Source organism: Gamsiella multidivaricata, assembly GCF_025024155.1.
Source record: "Gamsiella multidivaricata strain RSA 2152 chromosome Unknown BC939scaffold_36, whole genome shotgun sequence".
NCBI classification, from domain to species: Eukaryota; Fungi; Mortierellomycota; class Mortierellomycetes; order Mortierellales; family Mortierellaceae; genus Gamsiella; species Gamsiella multidivaricata.
This window is the reverse complement of record NW_026251744.1, coordinates 298,672-321,130: the sequence shown is the minus strand read 5'-3', so window position 1 is coordinate 321,130 and position 22,459 is coordinate 298,672. Positions and strand designations below refer to the sequence as shown.

Here is a 22,459-nt window from a genome sequence, read left to right as displayed (position 1 = left end):
CTGCTCTCACCTCATCCCGTCGCTCCGCATCATCTCTCTTTCACCGTCCTCACAACTTTCGCCCCTGTACCGCGTTTTCTCCTTTATTTCTTCGCCCCAAGGCTGAGAACATTGCCTATTGTTCCTTGTTCACTTCCGGTGCCGCTCCCAGTATGTCTTCGTGGGCTTGTATTGGTGCTGCGAAGGGCTCTTGAACAAAGCTGAAATGAGAAGGCGCTTACTCAGTGTTCTACTATCTTTTGGATCCCTACGAAATAGGATAAGCGTTTCACATACACATAATGACAGAAGCCCTGCCGATTCGCTTCCAGGAGCACGTCCAGGTACGAACGCTCAGCTTGCCAGGCGTTGTTCCGCGGATCCTATGTGTCGCGTGCTCGTCTGCGATGTGAATTTTTCCACGATATCCATGCTCACCAACATTTCTCGCGCTCCCTTTTTCATCATTCTCTCTTTTTTAACACCATTCAGCTTCAAAACCTGGGCATCAATGCTGCCAGTATTGGCTTCAACACTCTTACACTCGAATCCGACAGGTTTATCTGTATCCGTGAGACAACGGGCGAGCAGAATCTGGTCGTCATCGTCGACCTCACAGATCCTACTAATGTGATCCGTCGACCCATCACAGCCGATTCGGCCATTATGAACCCTGCTAGCAAAGTTATCGCTCTCAAATGTACGACTATCATTATATTTCTTGTGGATATGCCACCCCTTTTCCTGATCAACATTAATCGTTGGTGATGCCTTTTTTTTTTTTTTTTTTTTTTTTTTCTCCTTGTCTAGCCGGAAGACAGCTTCAGATTTTCAACTTGGAGATGAAGAGCAAAGTAAAGTCGCACTTGATGCACGAGGATGTCGAGTACTGGAAGTGGATCTCACCCAAGGCACTCGCGCTCGTTACAGGAACTTCGGTTTATCACTGGTCCATGGAGGGCGATTCACAACCAGTCAAGCTCTTTGATCGCCATGCCAGCTTGAGCGGGAATCAGATCATCAACTACCGCGTCAACTCGGATGAAAAGTGGATGCTTCTCGTCGGTATTTCGTCGCAGGTACAAATTATTTTTGCATATCACACATTTTACTGATAAACGTATCAAAGCGATGATCGAACAGCGGTGGGTTTACTGAGAATAAATTGTGTTTTCTTAGGGCGGCCGCGTTGTTGGAGCAATGCAACTTTATTCGAAAGACCGCGGGGTCAGCCAGCCAATCGAGGGTCACGCTGCAGCATTCGCCGAGTTAAAGCTAGACGGAGGCAACTCGCCAACAAAGCTGTTTGCTTTCGCTGTTCGCTCTGCCACGGGCGCCAAGGTATTGCATCTCTCTGTTCGGACTATCATCGCGCGAGAAAGACTATGCAAGGATGAAACTGACCGGCTGCACGGACTTTTTGTTTTCAATGGAATGGTCTTTTAGCTGCATGTCGTTGAAGTCGACCACAAGGATGGAAATCCAGCATACCCCAAGAAGGCAGTCGACGTATACTTCCCCCCAGAGGCAAGTGGCGACTTCCCAGTGGCCATGCAGATCAGCCAGAAATACGGCATCATTTTCCTCGTCACGAAGTTCGGATTCATTCACCTTTACGATCTGGAGACTTGCACCTGCATCTACATGAACCGCATTAGTGGTGAAACTATCTTTGTCACAGCAGAGCACGAGGCAACGAACGGAGTCATTGGTGTGAACCGCAAGGGTCAGGTTCTGTCTGTAAGCGTGGACGAGAACAATCTTGTGCCTTACATCGTCCAGACTCTTGGAAACGCGGAGCTGGCCCTTAAGATTGCTTCCCGCAGTGGTCTGCCTGGCGCCGACGATCTGTACATGCAACGCTTCCAACAGCTCTTCCAATCAGGCGACTATGGCCAAGCTACCAAGATGGCCGCAACCTCACCAAGGGTATGTTAATGATGCTGATCATGTCTTCATGTTCAAGTAAACAATCTGGAGTAAGGTACTGACAAGGTTGAATGCTGCTCTCTTCTAAATCATTGCAGGGTATCCTTCGCACACCTCAAACTATCGAGCGCTTCAAACACCTCACCGTGGCTGCTGGACAGGTGCCTCCAATCCTGCAATACTTTGGAATTCTCTTGGAGAAGGGCGAACTTAACAAGCACGAGTCACTGGAGCTCGCCAAGCCCGTTCTTGCTCAGGGCCGTAAGCAGTTGCTGGAGAAATGGCTCAAGGAAGACAAACTAGAATGCAGCGAGGAGCTCGGCGATATTGTCAAGCAGCACGATCTCAACCTTGCACTTTCGGTCTACCTCCGCGCTAATGTCCCTAACAAGGTCATTGCCTGCTTTGCGGAGACGAAGCAGTACCCCAAGATCATTTTGTACGCTAATAAGGTTGGCTACACACCTGATTACGCAGTTCTTCTCCAGCACGTCATGCGCATGGACCCCGAGAACGGCACTGAGTTTGCCACTTTGCTTGCCAACAACCAAGCCGGACCTCTAGTTGATCTAGAGAAGGTATATTTACCAGACTTGGATGCAGCGGAGCATTGGTATGCATGTTTTCAACGAGCGCTCGACATTTCTAACATCAACTTTTCGATCCATTGTAGATTGTTGATGTGTTCATGTCCCAAAACATGATCCAACAGGCTACTGCCTTCCTGTTGGAAGCTCTCAAGGACAATTCGCCACAACACGCCCACCTTCAGACCCGACTGCTCGAGATGAATCTCATGCACGCCCCTCAGGTGGCCGATGCCATCCTTGGCAATGAGATGTTCACTCACTATGACCGTGCTTCGATCGCCACCATGTGCGAGAAGGCTGGACTTTATCAGAGGGCTTTGGAGCACTACACCGAGAATGCAGATATCAAGCGCGTCTTGGTCCATACCCACTTACTCTCCCCCGACTTTGTTGTTGCCTACTTTGGCCGACTCTCTGTCGAGCAGTCTATTGAGTTCTTGCGTGAGATGCTGAACGTGAACATGCGACAGAACTTGCAGATTGTCGTCCAAGTCGCCACCAAGTACTCAGACCAGCTGGGGGCTTCCAACCTCATTGGGTTGTTCGAGTCCTTCAAGACGTTCGAGGGTCTGTATCACTACTTGGGCGCGATCGTCAATATAAGCCAGGATCCCGAGGTCATCTACAAGTACATCGAGGCGGGCTGCAAAACTGGTCAGATGAAGGAGGTTGAGCGCATCTGTCGTGAAAGCAACTACTACAACCCTGAGAAGGTCAAGAACTTCCTCAAGGACGCCAAGTTGTCGGACCAGCTGCCTTTGATCATTGTCTGCGACCGCTTTGACTTTGTGCATGACTTGGTCCTTTACCTTTACCAGAACAACCTGTCCAAGTACATTGAGACCTATGTTCAGAAGGTCAACCCATCAAGGACACCTGTGGTCATCGGAGGTCTCTTGGATGTCGGTTGTGACGAGAATGTGATTAAGAACTTGCTGCTGTCTGTGCGTAGCGACATGCCTGTTGCTGAGTTGGTGGACCAGACTGAGAAGCGCAACCGTCTGAAACTCATCCTTCCGTGGCTTGAGGTCAAGGTCAACGAGGGCAGCCAGGATCCTGAGGTCTACAACGCCATTGCCAAGATTTACATCGACAGCAACAACAACCCCGAGCCCTTCCTCAAGAACAACGCTTTCTATGACTCCAGAACCATCGGAAAGTACTGCGAGAAGCGTGATCCCTACCTTGCCTTTATCGCCTACGAGAGAGGACAGTGCGATATCGAGTTGATTGACATCACAAACAACAACTCGATGTTTAAGCACCAGGCCCGTTATCTTGTTAAGCGTCGCGATGCTGGACTGTGGGCCCATGTTTTGAGCAACGATAACCCCAGCAGACGTGCCCTGATCGACCAAATCGTTGCTACTGCTCTTCCCGAGACTCAGGACCCCGAAGATGTCTCGATCACAGTTAAGGCGTTCATGGCGGCATACCTCCCCAACGAGCTGATCGAATTGCTGGAGAAGGTTGTGCTCGAGGGCTCTGCTTTCAGCGACAACCGCAACCTTCAGAACCTCTTGATCCTGACCGCCATTCAGGCGGAAAAGACGAAGGTCATGGGATACATTAATCGTCTCGAGAACTTTGATGCAGCCGATATTGCTGAGCACGCTATCCGCGGCGGGCTTTATGAGGAGGCCTTTGTTATCTACAAGAAACATGATGCTCATGCCAGCGCCATCAACGTTTTGATCGAGCACATTGGCAGTATTGATCGCGCCTACGAATATGCCGAGAAGACCGATACCCCTGAAGTCTGGAGCCGTCTCGGTAAAGCTCAGTTGGATGGCATGCGCATCAAGGAGGCCATCGACTCTTATATCCGTGCCAACGATCCTGCCAATCATGTCGAGGTTATTCAGTTTGCATCCCGTGCCGATAAGTACGAAGATCTGGTCCGATACCTCCAGATGGCTCGCAAGCATTCCCGCGAACCCTACATCGAGAGTGAGCTCTTATTTGCCTATGCCAAGACAGGTCGCATTGCTGACATGGAGGAGCTCCTCAACGGCCCCAACGCCGCTCAAGTCCAGGCCATTGGTGATCGCTGTTACGAGGAGAAGATGTACGAGGCCGCGAAGATCCTGTATTCGAACATCTCGAACTGGGCTCGTCTTTCTACTACATTGGTTCATTTGGGAGAGTACCAGGCCGCGGTTGATGGTGCCCGCAAAGCCAACAGCACCAAGGTCTGGAAGGATGTCAATGCCGCCTGTATCGAGCGTAAGGAGTTCCGCCTGGCCCAGGTCTGCGGTCTGTCCCTGGTTGTTCATCCCGAGGAGCTGGAGGATTTAATCCGCCTGTACGAGCATCAGGGGTACTTTGACGAATTGATGGCGTTGCTTGAGGCCGGTCTGGGCTTGGAGCGCGCGCATATGGGCATGTTTACCGAGCTGGCCATTCTCTATGCTCGCTACCGTCCCGAACGTATGATGGAGCATCTCAAGATCTTCTGGTCGCGTATCAATATTCCCAAGGTCATTACGGCTTGCGAGCAAGCTCACCTTTGGACGGAACTCGTCTTCTTGTATGTCCATTATGACGAGTATGATAACGCCGCCATCACAATGATGAAGCATTCCCCGGATGCCTGGGAGCATGGTGCATTCAAGGAGGTCATTGTCAAGGTCTCGAACCTGGAGATTTATTACAAGGCCCTTCGTTTTTACCTGGATGAGCAGCCCATGCTCTTGAACGATCTCCTGGCTGTTCTTGTGCCCAGAATCGACCACAACCGTGTTATTCAGATGTTCCAAAAGTCTGATAACATGCCTTTGATCAAGGGCTATTTGGTTTCGGTCCAGTCGGTCAACAACCTCGCAGTCAACGGTGCCTACCACGATCTTTTGATTGAAGAGGAGGATTACGAGCGCCTTCGCAAGTCGGTCGATACAAACACCAACTTTGACAACATCGCGCTTGCCAACCGGTTGGAGGGCCATGAGTTGTTGGAATTCAGGAGGATTGCAGCTCATCTGTTCAAGCGCAATAAGAAGTGGCGCCAGTCGATGACGCTTTCGAAGCAGGATCGTCTTTACAAGGATGCCATGGAGACCGCTGCCGATTCGAGGGATACTGCAGTGGCAGAAGAATTATTGCAATACTTTGTGGAAAGCGGGAATAAGGAGTGCTTCGCTGCATGTCTTTATATCTGCTACGACCTTGTCCGCCCCGACGTGGTCTTGGAGCTCGCATGGAGACATGGACTGACGGACTTTGCGATGCCCTACATGGTGCAATTCATGCGCGAGTACGTGACCAAGGTTGACAAGCTGGAGAAGGCCCATGAGGAGAGGGTCGCTAAGGAAAGCAAGGAGCGGGGCTCGGACATGACGCCGATTCTGGGACCTGGCGGGCTGGGTAACAGCAGGATGATCACGGCAGGACCAGGGATGATTGTGCCTCAGCAGACAGGCATGATCCCACCACAGCAGACAGGCATGAGCATGGGCATGGGTGGATACGGGTTCTAGGTCGTTTTGAGTGGAGACCTTTGTAGCGTCAAAGAAGGATAAAATAAAATCGTTTAAGGAACAAACTAGTCGAAGTTTCAGGTAGTTTGCGGCAGAATGCGCAAGTCGATAGGCGGGTGGTGCTCACTGCGTTGTTTGCTTCAAGATCGTTTATTTTGGCTTAAATAATAATAATAAGAGGTCGAAGAGAGGAAAATTAGAATAACTTGTTTTGTGTGGCACATGTATGCTGTCGTTAAAAATAAAAGTGTACGGGTTAATAGGAATATAAGAAGGATATAAGGAGGATAAGGAAGTAAAAGTGCTGAAGATAAGGCCGCATTTGTTGTCGTTTTTTTTTTTTTTTTTTTTTTTTTATGAGATAGTGCTGCGAGCGGCCTCGTCATACAACGCCTCGTATTCTGAACCATCCGTGTGCTGAAGCTGCAAGAGCTGAAGTGGTTGGGATCCGAAGGTTGCACTTCTGCTTCCGATCAGTGGTGAACGGTTATGGCTTACTGCTGGGCTACCAATATTATTCGGCCGTGGGGAGCCCTTGTTTGACAAAACCGGTGTCGAGGGAGCGGGTTCCATAGGCAAAGGAGGAAGCGGAGGTGATGAGATCGATGTCGCCCCATTATTATTAGACGATGGCGCAGAAGCACTGGCCTTCTCGGGGAACCTGGCCCGGATGGCCTCAAACATCATGATGATCCTGTCCTCATTTCCGTTAAAGATATCCTTGACAGTGTAACCATCGGTCGAAATGCCGACGCGGTCCATGAACTTGAACGCCGTCAGCAAGTTCTCGAGCATCTGAAGGGTATAGGTCGCATTGGGAATCCGCTTGTCGACTTGCTCACCCGAGAGTTGCTCGATCAAGCGGACAAGCACGACGCCAGATCGAAGAGACTGGGTTATGTCCGACACTGGATCCACAGAACTTGGGAGGTTGCGGTTCAGCCAGCTGACGTACTGTTCTTGGGTCTGGTATTGCGAAAAGGTAATAACAGTGTGAGTACTTCATTCGATACCCAGGCTTTCTGTAAAGCACTTGATGTTACAAAGTAATAACTTACCCAATGACCATTACTTGAACCCTGCCGCGATTGTTCCTCCTCACGATGCTGATGGAACGAATCCAGTTCACTATCCGGACGCAAGTTCTTCAAATGCTGTTGCTGTTGCTGCTGCTGTTGCTCCTGTTGCTGCTGGTTGCTGCTGTTGTTCTTCCTGCTGCTACCAGTGCCGAATCCTTCGTCATCCTCATCTCTCCATGGATCATCATCACCATCCCGTTGGTCAGAATGCACAAAGCTGTGGCGCTGCTGTGGAGCTATCGAGAGGCTCTGTAGGATAGGGCTTTCGGATGGCTCGTCACCGCGGCTCAGGCCATTACTCGCGCCGTTCACTTTGTTGCCATTACTATTACTGTTCATGTTGTTGGGACGTGCGCCGTAGTTGGGGCGCTGGTTGCCATATTCGTTAGCAAGGTAATCTTCGCCGTCGGAATCCTGGTCGTCATAATCCAGGAGTTGCTGCTGGAATGCTTTCTGCTGCTGCTGCTGAGGTGTTTGCTGCTGCTGGAATGGTTTCTGTTGCTGCTGAGGTGTGTGCTGCTGAGGCTGTTGCTGAGGCAGGTGTTGTTGCTGAAACGGCGGCTTCTGCTCATACAGTTGCTGCTGCTGCTGCTGCTGTGGTTGCTGCTGGGGATGCATAGGCTGGCCATTTGGTCCGAGAGCACGGTTCCGTTTTGAAGGTGAAGGAGGACGAGGCGCCAGCTTGCGGGCAACATGCAGGGGGATCGTTGGGATGTTGCTGGACGAGATCACAGGCGCAGTGGGGTCGCGACCGATGGTGACCTTCATCAATGCCTTGAGCCATCCCTTCATATCGCTTTCGCTCTCGGTGTAAAAGTAAAAGTTGCGAAGCTCCTCGTGGACGGCCTTGAAGCAGTACTTTCCCGCATAAATGTTTTCGTCCTGGATGATTTTGTAGCCAATCAGGTTGATATAGTCCTTGCTGGCATTGTCCTTGGGCGAGTTCATGTAGTAGAGCGTGACACCTTTTAGCATGAACCAGCGGCTCTTCCAGGTGCGGTATGTGTCACCTCGCTTCTTCAGCCAGCCTGCATAGTCGGGCTTGCCGATCAGGTCCAGTGAAACAACTTTGTCGCTTGGATCGGCCTTGCCATTCTGTGGACGGTTTGCGGTGTCAGGGTTGTGGTATTTGCGCTGCTTGGGGATAGGCTGTTCAAACGAGGTAGGCGAGTAGGAGTCTGGATTGAGCATCTCGGGACTCATTGGCACGCTTCTGTTCATGGGTCGTGGGTACTGATCCGAGGATGGCTGCTGCTGCTGTTGTTGATATTGTTGATCGACAAGTCGTCCTCCATATCCCGCGTCATCAAAGTCGCTTGGTAACGGTGCACGTGCCTGAGTTCCCGCTGGACTGGGCATCTGCGGTGCGCGACCCGCATTGCGATCCCATTGACTGCGAAGAGGATTAGAATTGGAAGAATATGCTGATGTAACGCTCTGGCGCTGTCCCCCACGAGCATCGTTCAATTGGCCGCCATACTCTCCCATGCTGCCACCGCCACCGCTCATCATGGATCCCAGAGTGTCCGAGCGTGCCAAGACAGCTGTGCGACCCTGGAGATGATTCGGGTGTATATCATAGTCAGAGAATTGCTGCGGTTGCTGCTGCTGTGGTGTTTGAATCTGCGGTGTCTGCATCGGGAGCTGCTGCTGAGACTGAGGCTGCTGTTGAATGCGTGTGTTTTGGGACTGGACAGAGGTTGGCGGAGCCGGTGCAGTGCGTGGATCGTGGAGATCCTGGCGTGGATCCCTCATATAGTCGCCCCTCGAATCGTATGAAGCACGCGGGCTGGGGCCACTGATTGGCGCCGAGGTCATTCGTGGAGGAATATTGGGAGTTGTTCCATACATAGATGAACCGGCAGATAGAGCTCCGAATGAACCCTTGTTTCCTAGCTCGGCCTTGGTATACTGCTTCAACGACGTGATGGCGTTCATAATGTTAAAACGCTTGCCAAACGAGTTGATGTCCAGCTCTTTCAAGTTGTTTAGATTCAACTCCAGCAAAATCGCACCAGAGATCTCGTTTTCTATCGCGATACGGAAGAGGAGATATCAATACTCATTGGATTGTCATACATTCGAGTGTAGACCTTGAGGATTTGACTGAATTACTGCGGACTAAACTCACTTACCGACAAAGCTGGGCGCTACGCTTCCGAATCCGCACCAGCGCAGCCAGTATGCGACTTGCTCAATCGACCAGGCTGAAGGGTGTCCCGCCAGTTGAGGGTCATTCAAACTCTCATCGACGCTTTGAGTAATGGCCTGACTGGTGAGGGCTCCATTGCTGGAGCTGTTGGCGGAGTCCCCGAGGCCACCTCGTATCGATCCCATCGAAGGACTGGCAATGGCAGGGTTCTGGTGAATATGCATGTTGCTCATGCCGTTGCTCAGACCGTTCGGACTCTGCTGCGACATCACTCTGCTGGCGCTGCTGCTGTCATGAATGTGGCCACTGTTATTATTACGATCATTGTGGCCGACATTGTTGCCGATATGACTCAGACTGGAACTGATGTTGGAGCCATTGTTCGTATATTTTCCACTGTTATTGCTGACTGCTGGGGCTTTCGTGTCGTTTCCAAAGACATTGGGGCCGCGCAAAGTTGTATCGGGCTGCAATTGATCTGGAGGATCTACCAGGCACGATAGATGCAAGCAGAATAAGTAGTTAGCAATACGTCTTACTCTCCGACGCCATTCTCTCTGCTCACGCACATGTTGTTTTTGTAAGCATGCGTTCAGAGCATAAAGTAGAAAGAGCGCTCGAGAGGGCTCATCCTCTGTGCTCTTTGGCTATTTTTCGTTTCTTTTTCTCACTACGCCGGTCTTTATCAAAATGCGACAAGACTCGATTTCGGTGGGTCCAATGTCGGCGCTCTCTCTCTCTCGCTCTCGCCTCTCTCCATCCCTTTGCCCTCGTCCTTTGTCATACAATTGCTTGCCCTTGTCTTTTGTCCTTGTATTTCCAGCCTCTCAAGAGCGAGCAACCTTCTTTGTCCCACAATCCGTCAATCCTCTGGAAAACAGCATCTCTGCTCCCATTTTCTGTTTTCTCAGGACGACTTGCAAAGACCTTAAAATACTTACTTGGAATAGTGTAATTCTGAGGGAAAAGTCCTGTTTCGCCCCGTACATTGGTGCCCTAGTAGAAGCCAATGAAGCCAATGCAGGACAATACATTAAAACAAAAAACAAACCAAAAAAAGCTTTTAAAAACCGAGGTTGGCCGATGACCACCTGCTAGCACCAACAGCCCAGTAGCCTTGGTCTGCACCCCATCATTTGTGGGGTTGTCTGTTGTTGGTCTGTGAACCATCGCTTAAAGTGCTGCAAGTGCCATTTGGCGTATAATCATTCTGTCATTCATTGTGCTTTGCATCCGTTTTTTCTAATGTATCCCTGTATCAGTGGATGCTGTTGCACAACGACGGTCGTTTTTGTCACAAGTTAGTCCATGTGCAAATTCCTGAGCATTGTATCGCTTCTTACCTCCCACCAGCCGTCCTGATAGAGCTCGTCTTTTTGAAGGACAATAATGGCCTCTCCGATGTGGAATGATATCTCGTCTTCGGCTTCGGCTTCGAAATTGTGGATGGCCCAAACGGTCTCCGGCATTGTCAAAGTGGTGCTGGTATGCTTTCCTGGCTCTGACGGTTGTTTATTTGATGTTTCGTTAAATTACACGATGGGTTTGCCTACTTTGTGTTCAAAGGACGTGAGAAGAAGAAAAACGGTGAGGGGCGCATTCGGCAAGATAAGGGAGGAAGATGTGAAAGGAGATGCGGAAGTAACGCTGCGAAGGAGAGCAGGTACAGATATCCATATATTCATTTACAAGCAGGCACTCGGGTGGATTTTCTCTGCTGAGAACACAAAGAACAAGAGCAAGAAAAGAAGAGAAAAAAGGGGCAACAGAGAAGAAGAAGAAGAAGAAGAAGAAGAGGAAGAAGAAGCGGAAGAACAAGAGGAAAGGTAGTGTGCTTAGTCAGCTAAGGGATGAGCAGCAGGCAGGGCTGGGGCGAGTTGTTGAGCAGGAAGGTCTATATTGCCACGCGGTGAGTGAGGCAAGGGCGAGAGAGTGAGTGCGAGAGAGAGAGTGAGAGAGGGAAGAGAGTGAGAGAGCGAGTGCGTCCTAAACAGGGTAAAGGGTAAAGGAAAGGAAAGCACAACCCCCAAAGGAGCACAGGCGCCCAAAACCAAAAAAAGACAGGGCGGACAAATGGGACAAATGGGACAAATGGGACAGTCGAGCTATTCATACGCAGAAATAAGAATATCCTCGGCAGAAGAGAGGAGGAATTACTCAATCAACCGAAAGAAAAAAAGAAAAAGGCCCGAGCGAGAGGAGGCAGGAGGAAGAACAAAAAGAGGAGGGAGGATGGGGGAGGAGTGAGAGTACATGGGCTAGGCTAGTGTGCTGCTCTAGTGTGTTGCTCTAGTGTGCTACTGTGCAGCGGTCTAGTCTGGTCTGGTGGTAAGCTTACAAGTGCCACCCAGGGTGCTTGAGTGTTTAAAGTGTCTGAGTATTTGAGTATGTGTGATGTCTGTGGTGTCTGTGCTTGAGACTGGAGATATGAATGCAATAAAAAGGGTCGTTCCTAGGGTGTCGTTGCTGAAGAATTAAAGATTAGGGCGGGAATGGGGACATGAAGTACGTATGTGCTATTAGTATAGGTGTATGTGTATGTGTATGTGTAGGTGTAGGTGTATGTGTATGTGGGAGCAGAAGAGAAGAAAGACGTTAGAAAAAGACGGGCAAAAGGAAGTAAGTGGGTGTGACGAAAGAGAGAGTGAGAGGGAGGGGAGAAAGAGAGGGTGTGAGGGTAAGAAAGGGTGTGAGGGTAAGAGAGAAGGAGAGAGAGCGAGACGAGAGCAGGGGAGAAAAAGAAAACACTGTCGTCAGCCAGGTTGCTCTCTTTCGCCCTTGCTCTTCTGTTGCCGTGAGCGTATGAAGAAAAATCCGAATAGGAGCGTAAGCAGTCTATCCCAGACCCACAAGGGACTGAGCCCTATGGCTGATTGGCCATGTCTCTTATCTCGCTCCTCCTCGCTTGGCCCCGCGTATCAGCACGGCCTCTCATCAGGAAAAAATTGGCGGGAGATCTCATAACCAGGAAGACTGGCTATGCACGGACGGGGTGATGCTGACCTTGGGGCCGAGGCGGAGAAACCAGACATGGCAAACACCGCCTGAAGCCGTTTGTATACACACAACTTTGTCACATTGTTAGACTATTCACATTTCCGGCATCAAACCTGGGCTCTGATCAAACATAGAACAGCGGCAACAGTTCGGTGGTTTATGAGATCGGCAGGATTGTTGAGTGGGAGGTTTAAGAGCGAGACCACTCTGAAGTAGAATATGCAGTGTACTGAAGTCCAGAATAAGCATAGATGTCCATCTAGCTTCATCATGATCAGGAATAAGAGATCACTCCTTAAGCAAACAAACCACGGAAAACACATTGGAGAACAAAATCTAGATCCTGTCAAGTTCATCCTCGTTGTTACTGTCGCAAAACTCGAGGCGCGGACCTAATGCGACTCTCTAACATAGGACGATTGAGTAAGCATTTCACTTGACAGTGTCCTTCCCGCCATTTTTTTTTTTTCGATACTTGTGCCCCTTATGCAGATCGATCCATTCAAATTTTGGTGGCAACGGTGTGGGTTTATGTCAAATCAAATTTCCCGTATGAAGGCAGTCAACGCGCCACTCTTCCATTACAACCCACATTTGCCACCACACATCTTTTCGATTTCTTTAGCCCTTCATCACCTTCTCTTCCAATCGCATCCCTTTCTCCCCTCTCTTCTTCATACCCTCACTCCTACTCACTTAGTTTCGTTCGTCAGGAAGCACTTGTTGCACTCATGATCCCTAAAACGGAGCCTGCCACATCCATACCCCTGCACGCAAACGGCACTACGAACGTCTCAACCGACAATTCTCTACTCAATTCCCGCATGCCAGTACATAATCCTTATTCCCTTCAGCAGCCCCCCAAGCTGACTGAGTTCACTGCGGAAGAAAAGGCGCGTCTCAACGTCGATCTCGCCAAATATCTCCCACCAGAGTTTGCTGCCACACGCCCTGGACCCGGACGGTCCACACTCACATACATCGAGGGCTGGAGGATCAAGAATTTGGCCAATAAGCTGTTTGGCTTTGACGGTTGGAGCAGCGCTATCACCGATGTCACCGTCGACTTCTTGGATATCGATCATGAAGGCAAGGTGTCTGTGGGTGTCTCTGTCATGGTCAGGGTCAGCCTCAAGGATGGAACATACCATGAGGTGAGTTGATGGATGATAACACTATTACAGCTGCTCTTTATCTATACATATACTGACAGATCTTGTTGACATGATTATAGGACATTGGATACGGATCAAGTGAGAGTCAGAAAAGCAAGGCGTCTTCTTTTGAAAAGGTAACACATCCACGTATGAGCTTGGTTGTGTGCGGTTACATAGACATCTCCCTAACCCATTATATTCCCTCTAATCGCGTCTTTAGGCAAAGAAGGAAGCAACAACAGATGGATTGAAAAGAGCACTAACTGCGTTTGGTAACGTCTTGGGAACATGTCTTTACGACAAGAACTTTTGCAGGCACTTGAGCATGCAGAAAGTTGACAAGGTACTACGCTCATTTGAAACAAGGTATTTCATTGCTCTGGAGGAAGAAGCGACTGTAACGAAAACTGAAACTTTTAACGATCTATTTCTTTTAACGTTTAGCCAAAGTTCGATAGTAAGGAGATGTACTACTATCCAGAAGAGGCGTGGTCAACGCAGCTGTTACAGCAACAGCATCAAATCAACCAGGTACAGCAGCAGCAGCAGCAGCAGAATCAACAGCAACAACAACAACAGCAGGCCCATAATCCATATCAGCAACAAAACCAACCGCAGCCTCAGCAGCAGTACAAACCACAGCAGCCGCAGCAAGCAGCTTACGGTGCAGGACCGTCATCAGCAACATCTAATAATGTTGCAAGCGCTCGACAACGGAATACAGTCCCTGTTCAGCAAGCACCGAAAGCCGCGCCGCAGATAGGATCATTGAACGGAGGAGCTTCGACTTTAGGAATCCGCCGCGGCTCCGTCCCAACCGGCGTAGGTGGACCGAATCAGCATCAAAATCAGAGCAGCTTGCAGACGAACGTCAAGGTCGAAGAAGATGATGGTAAGGACTCAAAACATTGTCTTCGTATTTGAAGCTGATCGGTCTATCACCATGCTAATTTTGGTCCTTGTGTTTTGTTATCATAGTTGATAGGTTTTTTGGCGCCGATATCGAGGATTCTAGGGCGTCCCAGCCGGAAAGCCCTCGCATGGATGACTTCGACATTGAACTGGACATCATGGATATGATGAATGACGACTCGCCTGTTAAGCTCAAGGCGAACGAAGTTGCAGGGTTCGTAGGCAGTGGCCAACCGGTCTTAAGGCGCTCGGGCTCGTTGACTCGGTCAACGAGTAGTCCGGTGCTGACGCAGACCACAAAAGCGATGCCAACACTGCAGAAACCTCAAAAGCTGAACTTGCAGCCTCTAAAAGTCCCTAATACCACCGTAGGAACTTCAACCAGTATGTCGCCAGCTTTTGGAGATAATCCATTCGCTCCGAAGCAAACAATGTTTTCCATATCCTCTACAGCTTCTCCATCCACGGCTTTCTGCCCTCCCAAACCACCAGCAAGCTCAGCACCATTGTCCACGAAACAGGATACTTCACAGAAGAATCAGAAAGCACCAGTCAATATGCCTCAGAATCAAAAACATTGGGATAGCAAAGACAGTTCATCCCCATCTCCTCAAAATCTTGTTGGAGCTCAAATCCCGCCTACTATGAATGGAACCAAGAATATTTATCGAGCCAACAGCCTGGCTGCCTCAGCAGCAAACGCCATCAATAGCAGCGATTCTGCGTCATCATTAAATCAACACTCCACGACACACAACTATAGAGTACCCGCGCCATCAGCTGTGCATCAAAGCATGTATCTCACTAACCCGGTTCAAGGCACCGGCTTGAAGCGACCATTGGGCACGGGAAGGTAGTGACTGTTTCTTACATGGTAACACCTTGCTCTTGTCTGTGGACTCATTTTTCTTTGACGCTAATCATGGGCACTCCTCTTTTCTTATGCTAAATAGCTTGTCAGATACACGCGGATCTGTCGTCAGCAAGGAGCCACGACTGGGATAAGCGGCACCATTATTATTATTATTTGTTTCGTGTTGCCAAAGTTATCCGAAAAAAAGCAAGTTCCAAGACTCGGATTAGAGGCGTATCGCAGCTGCTCTGTTGTTTCCTTTCTCTCCCCGGCTATTCAGCCGTCTATCACTGAACGTGTATATAATTAATAGTCTGCAATTTAATAAAGACGACTGTAATGTAGGAACAAGAATGAAACAGTGTATCGTGTTAAGGCTGCATTCAGTTTGCGCGACTCAGTTGATATCGTTAACAGGCGTTAGCAAGGAGCCCGACGCCAGGTACCGATCGATGTTCTCCATGGCCAGTGCCTCCATCTTTGTAATGGTCTCGATTGTAAAGGCGCCCAAGTGAGGCATCAATGAGACGTTCATGTTACTTAGCAACTTGGGGTGGACCTTGGGCTCATGCTCAAAGACGTCGAGACCCGCGCCTGCAAGCTTTCCGGACTCCAATGCCTGGACCAAGGCTTCCTCATCTATCACAGGACCACGCGCGGTATTAAGGACATAGGCACCAGTCTTCATCTTTGCAAATTGCTCAGCGCCAAAAAGATGATGGGTCTCGGGAGAGAGCGGGACATGGATCGAGACTACATCTGAGATCTGCAGGAGCTCGTCCAGCGTGGGAAGATACACGACTTCCTTCAAATATTGCACATCTGTGTCGCTGGCACTGTCTGCTGTTGCAATCGGCCGACGGTTGTGATAGACGATCTTCATACCCAGGGCCAGGGCACGTTTCGCAACGGCCTTGCCGATGCCTCCCATGCCGACAATGCCGAGAGTCATATCGGTGGGGTCCCTCCCGATGCGAGATTTGGTCGAGAGTCCGTTGCGGAGAGCGTACTCGATTTCGTACTGGTGGCGAAGGGTGCTGAGGAGTAAGAGGATGGTGGCATCAGCGGTGGCATCATCTACGACTCCGGGGGTATTGGTGACCCATTGCTTGTTCTCGGTAGCAGCCGCGGCGTCGACAAAGTCATATCCAGCGCCGACACTACCGATCAGCTCGAGGCCTTGAGGGAGCTGGTTCAGCATTGGTGTGTCGATTCTTCCAAGGGTCTGTGGCAGCGAAATGTTTGACCGGCAGTTAGGATGGGACCATGTTGATTGAGATAGAATAAAAGAGAGGGCGAGAGAAAAGGATCTGCACACTTACATAATGGGAGGCAAAACCTCGGAAGAGGGCCTTGAAAGAGATACCCTCGCGCTTGGCGTTTTCAAGCTGTTGCCAGAGTTCCTCTCGAGTTGGAGCCGCGTACTGGGATTGCACGCATTAAGTGAACGAGACGAGAGGTGGAAGATCAGTCTTCTGTTGTTCGTAAATGCACCCCTGTTATTTTGCCACTAAATTCGAGGGCGGCAAATCCTTGACTTACATGGACATCGTACTTGGCAGCAAGCTCAGCCTCCTTTGCCTTTGCATGGTGAACAGTTCCAATAAAGAGGATACTTTCTTTGGTCATTGTCCTCTTTTCTTCTTTTTTACAAAGTGGAATGAGGAAAGGAATGAGCGCCTGATTCAGAAAGAGTGTGACAAGGGGGGAAGCGAAAGTGAAGAGTGGGGAGTGGAGAGTGAAGATTGGGAAGTGGGGTGAAAATGTTGAGAAAAAGAGAAGAGGCCCGGATTTGCAGCGACAGTTATACCTTCTTCTCCCTCCCCAACGCAGCATCATCTCCACCCCTGTCCATCTCAGCAGCCCATTGTGAATATGTCTGTGTGTGCGTCTGTGTAAACCACTTAATAGCCCTCAGGAGCCGTGGGAGAGTAGACGGCGAATGAGTATGAGTCCATCGTGGGCGAATCGGAGGCGTATTTACAATAAGGTTGGGTCGGCCAAAACCGATGTGCCAGATTATCCAGGGGGCCGTGCTGGCCCTGGGGCCTGTCAATGACAGTCCACGGCAGTGCCTCTGCAAAGCAATATTCAGCTTTATTGCGATAGAAAAGACTCGTATCACCGCAGCGCACTCTGCGGCGTGTGTTTGCCACTAATTTATACGTGGTTCCATGGCGCCCCAAAAAAGAAACTGTTTGCCCTGCAGCAACAGTTGCTGCGTAGAGCAGCCTATCTGCACCTTGTGGACATCTGCATTCCGCAATATATCTCGAACCCAGATGTTTACTTTGCCCTGACGCGCACTAATGTTCATTTTCGTCTTTGTCATCCTGGAAACACCAAACAAGCGGATAGCTCTCTACGGTCGGCTATCTTCTCTCCATTCAGTTTAAAAGGCGTCTAGGAGGAGAGAATGCGCCTATCGCACAAACAATTTGCACAACTTTTCACTTTCTCAAACCACTTCTATACATCCCGCATTCATGCTTTTGTTGATGTTCGGATGCAATTTGAGAGCAGGCCACAAAAGAGGGATTAGGACGACCCTGATGGACTAGGAATGGATGTGCCCGTGCTATAGGGTGAGGCGTACAGGGTAGTCTTGCGTCCCCAACGATCAACATTCCTCAGCCGTGTTGTTGATGTTGTTGCGTTGGCTCTCACTGCTTGATGTTTGCACTCGCCGTTCATGCACGCCTCTGTGGAGCGGAAAATAGGAGTCAAGCGTTTTGAAGAACCTATGGGCCACAATCTCCCATATCGCTCAACTAACTAAGAAAGCATGCAGCCCATATCCCTAGCATCAAGGGTCCCCACCCGAACTCTTGGGCGCATTATAAAAGGACCAAGGAGAGTTCGCACATACCCGATCCTTTCTTCTCTTCCTCACTCTCTCTATCTCAAACCCTCCTTGCTCATTTGCTCATCCTTTAACAACCCTCCTTCCTCCGTTTTCATTTTTCATCGCCATGAAGTTTACAATTCTCGCCGCCTCTGCTGTCGCCATGCTCGCGTCATTGGTCTCCGTCAAGAGCGACCCAGCTTCGTGCACACTCTGTCTCCAAAAGGCTCTCCAAACGCTCCCAGCCTGCGCCAACATCCAACCGACCCCTGGCTCGGTCTCATCTGCCTTTGCAACCTGCCTGTGCGCGTCCGTGACGAACACTTCCTGGATCAATTCCTGCAGCGGCGCATCGGATTGCGGCTCGGCTATTAGTACCTTCAAGGTATCATATGGAGCTAGCATCATAGCTGCTGGCCTGCACTGCAGCGGTAGCGGCAGCCCTTCCTTTGCCCCATCTGCTTGATAGAGAGCAACCCCATGCAGTACCCATGACAAAAGCGCGTCCAGAACACAATCTCATAGTTTTGATAGTTCCATCTAGTGGCGTAAAATCTCTGCAATAAAACCTCTAAGAAAAAAAAAAGAAAAAGAAAAAGAAAAAGAACTTTAACGGGTGGTTGTCCGCGTATTCATTTTCAGGGTCGATTTTTTTTTTTTTGTTACTATGAGGATTCTTTTCTTATGTCTGAGTATCGTGGTAATCATGTATGAGGAGACGACCTTGTTTGGAAGTGCCCAGCGGCTCTTTTTTCGCGTTAAAGTGACATACGACGAAGCATTGGTGAGAAAAGGACGTATGAGTTGTTTGCATTACATATCATGGGCGATGCACCTCTTAGATTGCCGAACGGATTGTTTGCTCAGCTGAAATATAGTAGGTTGTGTTTTTGTACGACATTAAACAATGAAAGTATGTCTCATCTTACTGTCCCCTTCTCCACATGTAGACTCACACAGACACACGCTTGCCTGGGGTAGTCTAGCGCTCGTGTTATGGACTGGGGCATGAGGCGCGAAATTTGGCTTCATTTATATCTCTTTGATGGCGCGTGTTCATTCACCAAATGACGCGCAGACACGCGTTCGACACTAATTCAACGGTATCGTTAGTTCCTGGCCCCCCTTGTAAGTATTCTAATCTCTGGGTTCTCCTCGGAATAAAATGTGCGTGTACAGTTCTTCAAGCTTCGCCTTTCCACTTAACAAAGAAGCAAGATCTACACGGATTGTCCTCAGGGCCTTTAAGCTGCATTGGGAGGCTATTGGATATTATGCCTATACTACTCTTAGATGCCCTCACCTCTGAATGGCAGGCAATTGAGTGTGACATTGTACTGGCGAGGACGTTCCCGTTGCTCCCAGGTCAGTATGATATCTTGGAACCAAGAGCACAGATATAACCGAGGAATGATATGACTCTCCTGTTTTCAGTGAGGAATATATGCTGAACTGGGCGCTACATCTACTAAGGCTAAATCCAATCCTCACAGTTCTGTGGACAGAACCTCTTGATGCCATCGACCGCGACAGCTGCGATAACGAAGTCCTGTGTGCCATATCCCTTGGTTATGATGCTGGCGACTGCGGTATGGAAGGTATCAAAGACCCTGCGGTCATGACCTCAAGGTACAAAGCATGCGATACCCTTGGTGCCTTCACAGAGATTTTCAGGGTTTCTCTGTCCAGGTAGGTTGTCGCATGGTCCACGGAACATGTCAAAAATGGCCTTGTCGATCACGTTGCCGTAGCCATTGATGCTGCAGTCAGTTCAAAGTCTTTGAAGGCCTCTGCCTAATCTTACAGTACTGCTTCGTATTTTTTTTGGCTAGGGATTCCACAGGGTCGCGGCGGTGTGCTGGCTCTAAATGGAACGATCAATAGAGCGATATCCTCGCCAGTCGTGGCGCGCGATCTTACCGCAGGTATGGACATAGGTGGTATCGATGAAGCAGAGCGCCATGACCAGTAAAACGAGTTTCAAGGGCGCCATAGCGTCTGAGGATGTGTATTGTATATTGAGCGTGAAAAGGTATGGGGTGGTCGAAGCAATGCAGCAAACTGCGGATAGGGAGAGAGAAGTTGTATGGGGAGTAAAGTAAGAAAGAAGAAATTCGAAGCGAATATCTTTTTTGATTGGCTCACATTTACGCGCCGTATCCCAGCGCAGGCGCACGGACCAACGCGTCCTGAGGAGGGCATCCAGGGACTGTTGTTTACCTCATCTCTTTGCCGCTTTTTCTTCCTTAGACCGGACCCCACCACTTACCATGATATCCTCTGTCGCCAGGATACAGGCCCTGCAGGAACTCGCATCTCAACGACAGAAGCACACGCCTCAAAACTTCCCTTCCCTCTTCCACCTCACTATTCAGACATGCATCTCTCATCTCCAGATCTTTGCCACCTTGGAAGGTCTGCCCTTCCATCCCTTCGGTCAAGCCCTCTATGCAGAATTCACTCACAGATCGACCCAGTGGCGTCTTACAACAGAACAGCGACAAGCAGGGATCATTCTCTTTGCGGAGGCCTACGGAGCTGAGTTTTTGGGACCCGAATACACTGGACTTCGATGCTCGCTCGTAAAGGATATCCCATACCTGGGGTCGTTTGCGTACTGTCTCGTTTATTTAGATCTGTCTGGAGGGATTGGTACTGGTGGCGGTGGTGGCGATGATCCGGATTCAATTGGATTCATTGACAAGGATATGGCAGGGTTATCTGCATTATCACAGCTTCGGTTCCTGAATCTTGCGCAGTTGAGGATCAGCGATACAGGATTGAGCCACTTGGTTCGCAGTGTTACGTTTGGATCATCAGGCCCTGCAAAACTGGAATACCTTAATCTCTCAGGCACGGACGTGACGGATATAGGTCTCGCCAGGATCTTTGGTCGACAAGAGCAACAGCATCAGCAGAAACAACCGGTATTCAAGCGACTGTTGGGAATCGACCTGACAAATTCGAAAGTCCATGAGGAGGTCGCGGAGTCTTTCTTTCAGGGATATCATTCAGCACCGTGGAGGCGGTTGCCGAGCCAAACAATTCTATTCCCTGAGCTGACCACGAGTGAGCGAAATAAGACTGTAAAGGACAATGGGACCAGCTATTATAATGAGCAAGGATCGGACATTAACCCGATGCAGAGATGGGTCGATCGACTGAATCGGATTTACAATTTGTCGTTCGCGCAGCGGCCGGATTTTGCAAAGGAAGACGGAGTAGGGCTATCGGAATGTCTAGCTCTTGCAAAACTAGGGCAAATCTATCTTCACCCTCTATCTGATCCGGTACCACAACACCAACTTGAATATCAGCGTCGCGGAGAGGAGTTTAAGATGAACGCTCTGATGAGACGCATGTGCTCCAAGAGGAACCGCCGGTATGTTCAGGAATTGGAGGGGGTCATGAAGGCGATGAAGAAGGAGAAGGCACCCGCACAACAGACAGAACTGGACCATATGTTCAACTTAAACACGTACCAAAAGATTTTGAATGCCATACGGTCGACATTTGGCACGCTTTATCGGCCCAGATCCTCTAAAAAGGGGACAACCGGAGCGAAGGGACGCCTAGCATTTGTTCGGAGCAGGAGCGATGTGGAAATGGTGCTGGATAACATAGGTGAGGACGAAATTACTCCATCGCGGACGGTCCAGGACACCCGAGCGCTGACACTGGAGAAGAATTCCGATGGAGTAGTGAAGGCGAAAATTAAGAGCCGATACGATCGACCAACTGCACCCAGTATTCCTAAACTGCCTACGCTACCAACTGACAGTGCTCCGCCGCCTAAGCAACGATACAACAATTCTCCAGAGTCGCCATTCACGTCTTCAAGTCCGTTTTTGAAGAAAGCAAAAGTACCGACATTACCTTTTATCAAGCTGGAACCTATCGAAATCTCTGACAACCGCCTTTCTGGCCGAGGGCGCGGAGCAAACTCTTTCGTGGTGCAGCATCAACCCTTTGTCAAGCCTGCATTGGAACAAACATCCCGCAACATCTTCATGACCACTCAACCCGCCAAAGTCGAGGAGCAGCAACCTACAATGCCACCAAAAACGTCTGCTAAAGCTCTTACACGTGGACGTCAGACCTCGTCAGCAAGTATGATGGAGAGCTGGGTCATGCACCCCAAGTCGACTACCTCTACCCCCTCAAAGATCTCATCTTTCTCAGGGAAGAAACGCACTTTATCAGACACCAGGACTAACAGCGGCAGTCAACAACAAAACATTATACGGGACTTTCGACCCAAGGAAGAAAACCAGGACACTGTCAACCTAGATCGATGGATTCGATCAGGATCTGTCGTTCGCGGTGGAAAGAACATGTCGGAGAACAGCAACCGTGGAGGAGACGGGCCACCGCGTAAAGTGATTCGGTTTGATTCAAAGGACGAGTTATTTGCAGACAAGAACGACTTGCATTCCACAGATGAGTTTCAGGATACATAATAAAAATGACCTTGGCTCCTTTCAACATAA

General features: G+C 49.7%; 7 protein-coding genes across 7 annotated transcripts; 5 read left to right on the top strand and 2 right to left on the bottom strand.

Annotated features, from left to right (window-relative positions):
* Nucleotides 1-281: 281 nt before the first annotated feature.
* Nucleotides 282-5,974, top strand: BC939DRAFT_503617 (uncharacterized protein; the record flags this gene model as incomplete). Its single annotated transcript, XM_051560424.1, has 7 exons — nt 282-323; nt 472-679; nt 790-1,058; nt 1,159-1,320; nt 1,426-1,908; nt 2,007-2,486; nt 2,582-5,974. The coding sequence occupies 7 exons, from the start codon at nt 282-284 to the stop codon at nt 5,972-5,974; spliced, it is 5,037 nt and encodes a 1,678-aa protein (XP_051411819.1).
* Nucleotides 5,975-6,063: 89 nt separating this feature from the next.
* On the bottom strand, nt 6,064-9,912 carry BC939DRAFT_173958 (uncharacterized protein). Its single transcript, XM_051550394.1, has 4 exons — nt 9,775-9,912; nt 9,189-9,683; nt 7,033-9,083; nt 6,064-6,940 (listed from the first exon to the last, which is right to left on the bottom strand). Exons 1-4 carry the CDS (start codon nt 9,791-9,793, stop codon nt 6,329-6,331), a joined length of 3,177 nt encoding a protein of 1,058 aa, XP_051411818.1. The 5' UTR covers nt 9,794-9,912; the 3' UTR covers nt 6,064-6,328.
* Nucleotides 9,913-13,026: 3,114 nt separating this feature from the next.
* Nucleotides 13,027-14,122, top strand: BC939DRAFT_397679 (uncharacterized protein; the record flags this gene model as incomplete). Its single annotated transcript, XM_051552369.1, has 3 exons — nt 13,027-13,356; nt 13,437-13,493; nt 13,580-14,122. The coding sequence occupies 3 exons, from the start codon at nt 13,027-13,029 to the stop codon at nt 14,120-14,122; spliced, it is 930 nt and encodes a 309-aa protein (XP_051411817.1).
* A 215-nt stretch (nt 14,123-14,337) lies between these two features.
* Nucleotides 14,338-15,221, top strand: BC939DRAFT_173922 (uncharacterized protein). The gene has a single exon (XM_051550392.1). It carries the CDS (start codon nt 14,400-14,402, stop codon nt 15,126-15,128), a length of 729 nt encoding a protein of 242 aa, XP_051411816.1. The 5' UTR covers nt 14,338-14,399; the 3' UTR covers nt 15,129-15,221.
* Nucleotides 15,222-15,458: 237 nt separating this feature from the next.
* Nucleotides 15,459-16,396, bottom strand: BC939DRAFT_453045 (putative dehydrogenase). The gene has a single exon (XM_051555879.1). The coding sequence runs from the start codon at nt 16,323-16,325 to the stop codon at nt 15,522-15,524; it is 804 nt and encodes a 267-aa protein (XP_051411815.1). The 5' UTR covers nt 16,326-16,396; the 3' UTR covers nt 15,459-15,521.
* A 1,630-nt stretch (nt 16,397-18,026) lies between these two features.
* On the top strand, nt 18,027-18,529 carry BC939DRAFT_453042 (uncharacterized protein). Its single transcript, XM_051555878.1, has one exon. It carries the CDS (start codon nt 18,097-18,099, stop codon nt 18,433-18,435), a length of 339 nt encoding a protein of 112 aa, XP_051411814.1. The 5' UTR covers nt 18,027-18,096; the 3' UTR covers nt 18,436-18,529.
* Nucleotides 18,530-20,210: 1,681 nt separating this feature from the next.
* BC939DRAFT_453041 (uncharacterized protein) lies at nt 20,211-22,455 on the top strand. Its single transcript, XM_051555877.1, has one exon. It carries the CDS (start codon nt 20,240-20,242, stop codon nt 22,427-22,429), a length of 2,190 nt encoding a protein of 729 aa, XP_051411813.1. The 5' UTR covers nt 20,211-20,239; the 3' UTR covers nt 22,430-22,455.
* Nucleotides 22,456-22,459: the final 4 nt, after the last annotated feature.

Excerpts from the sequence above, each read along its gene's own strand:
- BC939DRAFT_173958 (XM_051550394.1), bottom strand. Across the intron at positions 9,084-9,188 it reads CGTAGCGCCCAGCTTTGTCG|AAAACGAGATCTCTGGTGCG; the intron begins GTAAGTGAGTTT and ends GTATCGCGATAG. Across the intron at positions 6,941-7,032 it reads GTTCAAGTAATGGTCATTGG|ACCCAAGAACAGTACGTCAG; the intron begins GTAAGTTATTAC and ends TCGCAATACCAG.
- BC939DRAFT_453042 (XM_051555878.1), top strand. The coding sequence starts at position 18,097 with ATGAAGTTTACAATTCTCGCCGCCTCTGCTGTCGCCATGCTCGCGTCA.
- BC939DRAFT_173922 (XM_051550392.1), top strand. The coding sequence starts at position 14,400 with ATGGATGACTTCGACATTGAACTGGACATCATGGATATGATGAATGAC.
- BC939DRAFT_453041 (XM_051555877.1), top strand. The coding sequence starts at position 20,240 with ATGATATCCTCTGTCGCCAGGATACAGGCCCTGCAGGAACTCGCATCT.
- BC939DRAFT_453045 (XM_051555879.1), bottom strand. The coding sequence starts at position 16,325 with ATGCTGAACCAGCTCCCTCAAGGCCTCGAGCTGATCGGTAGTGTCGGC.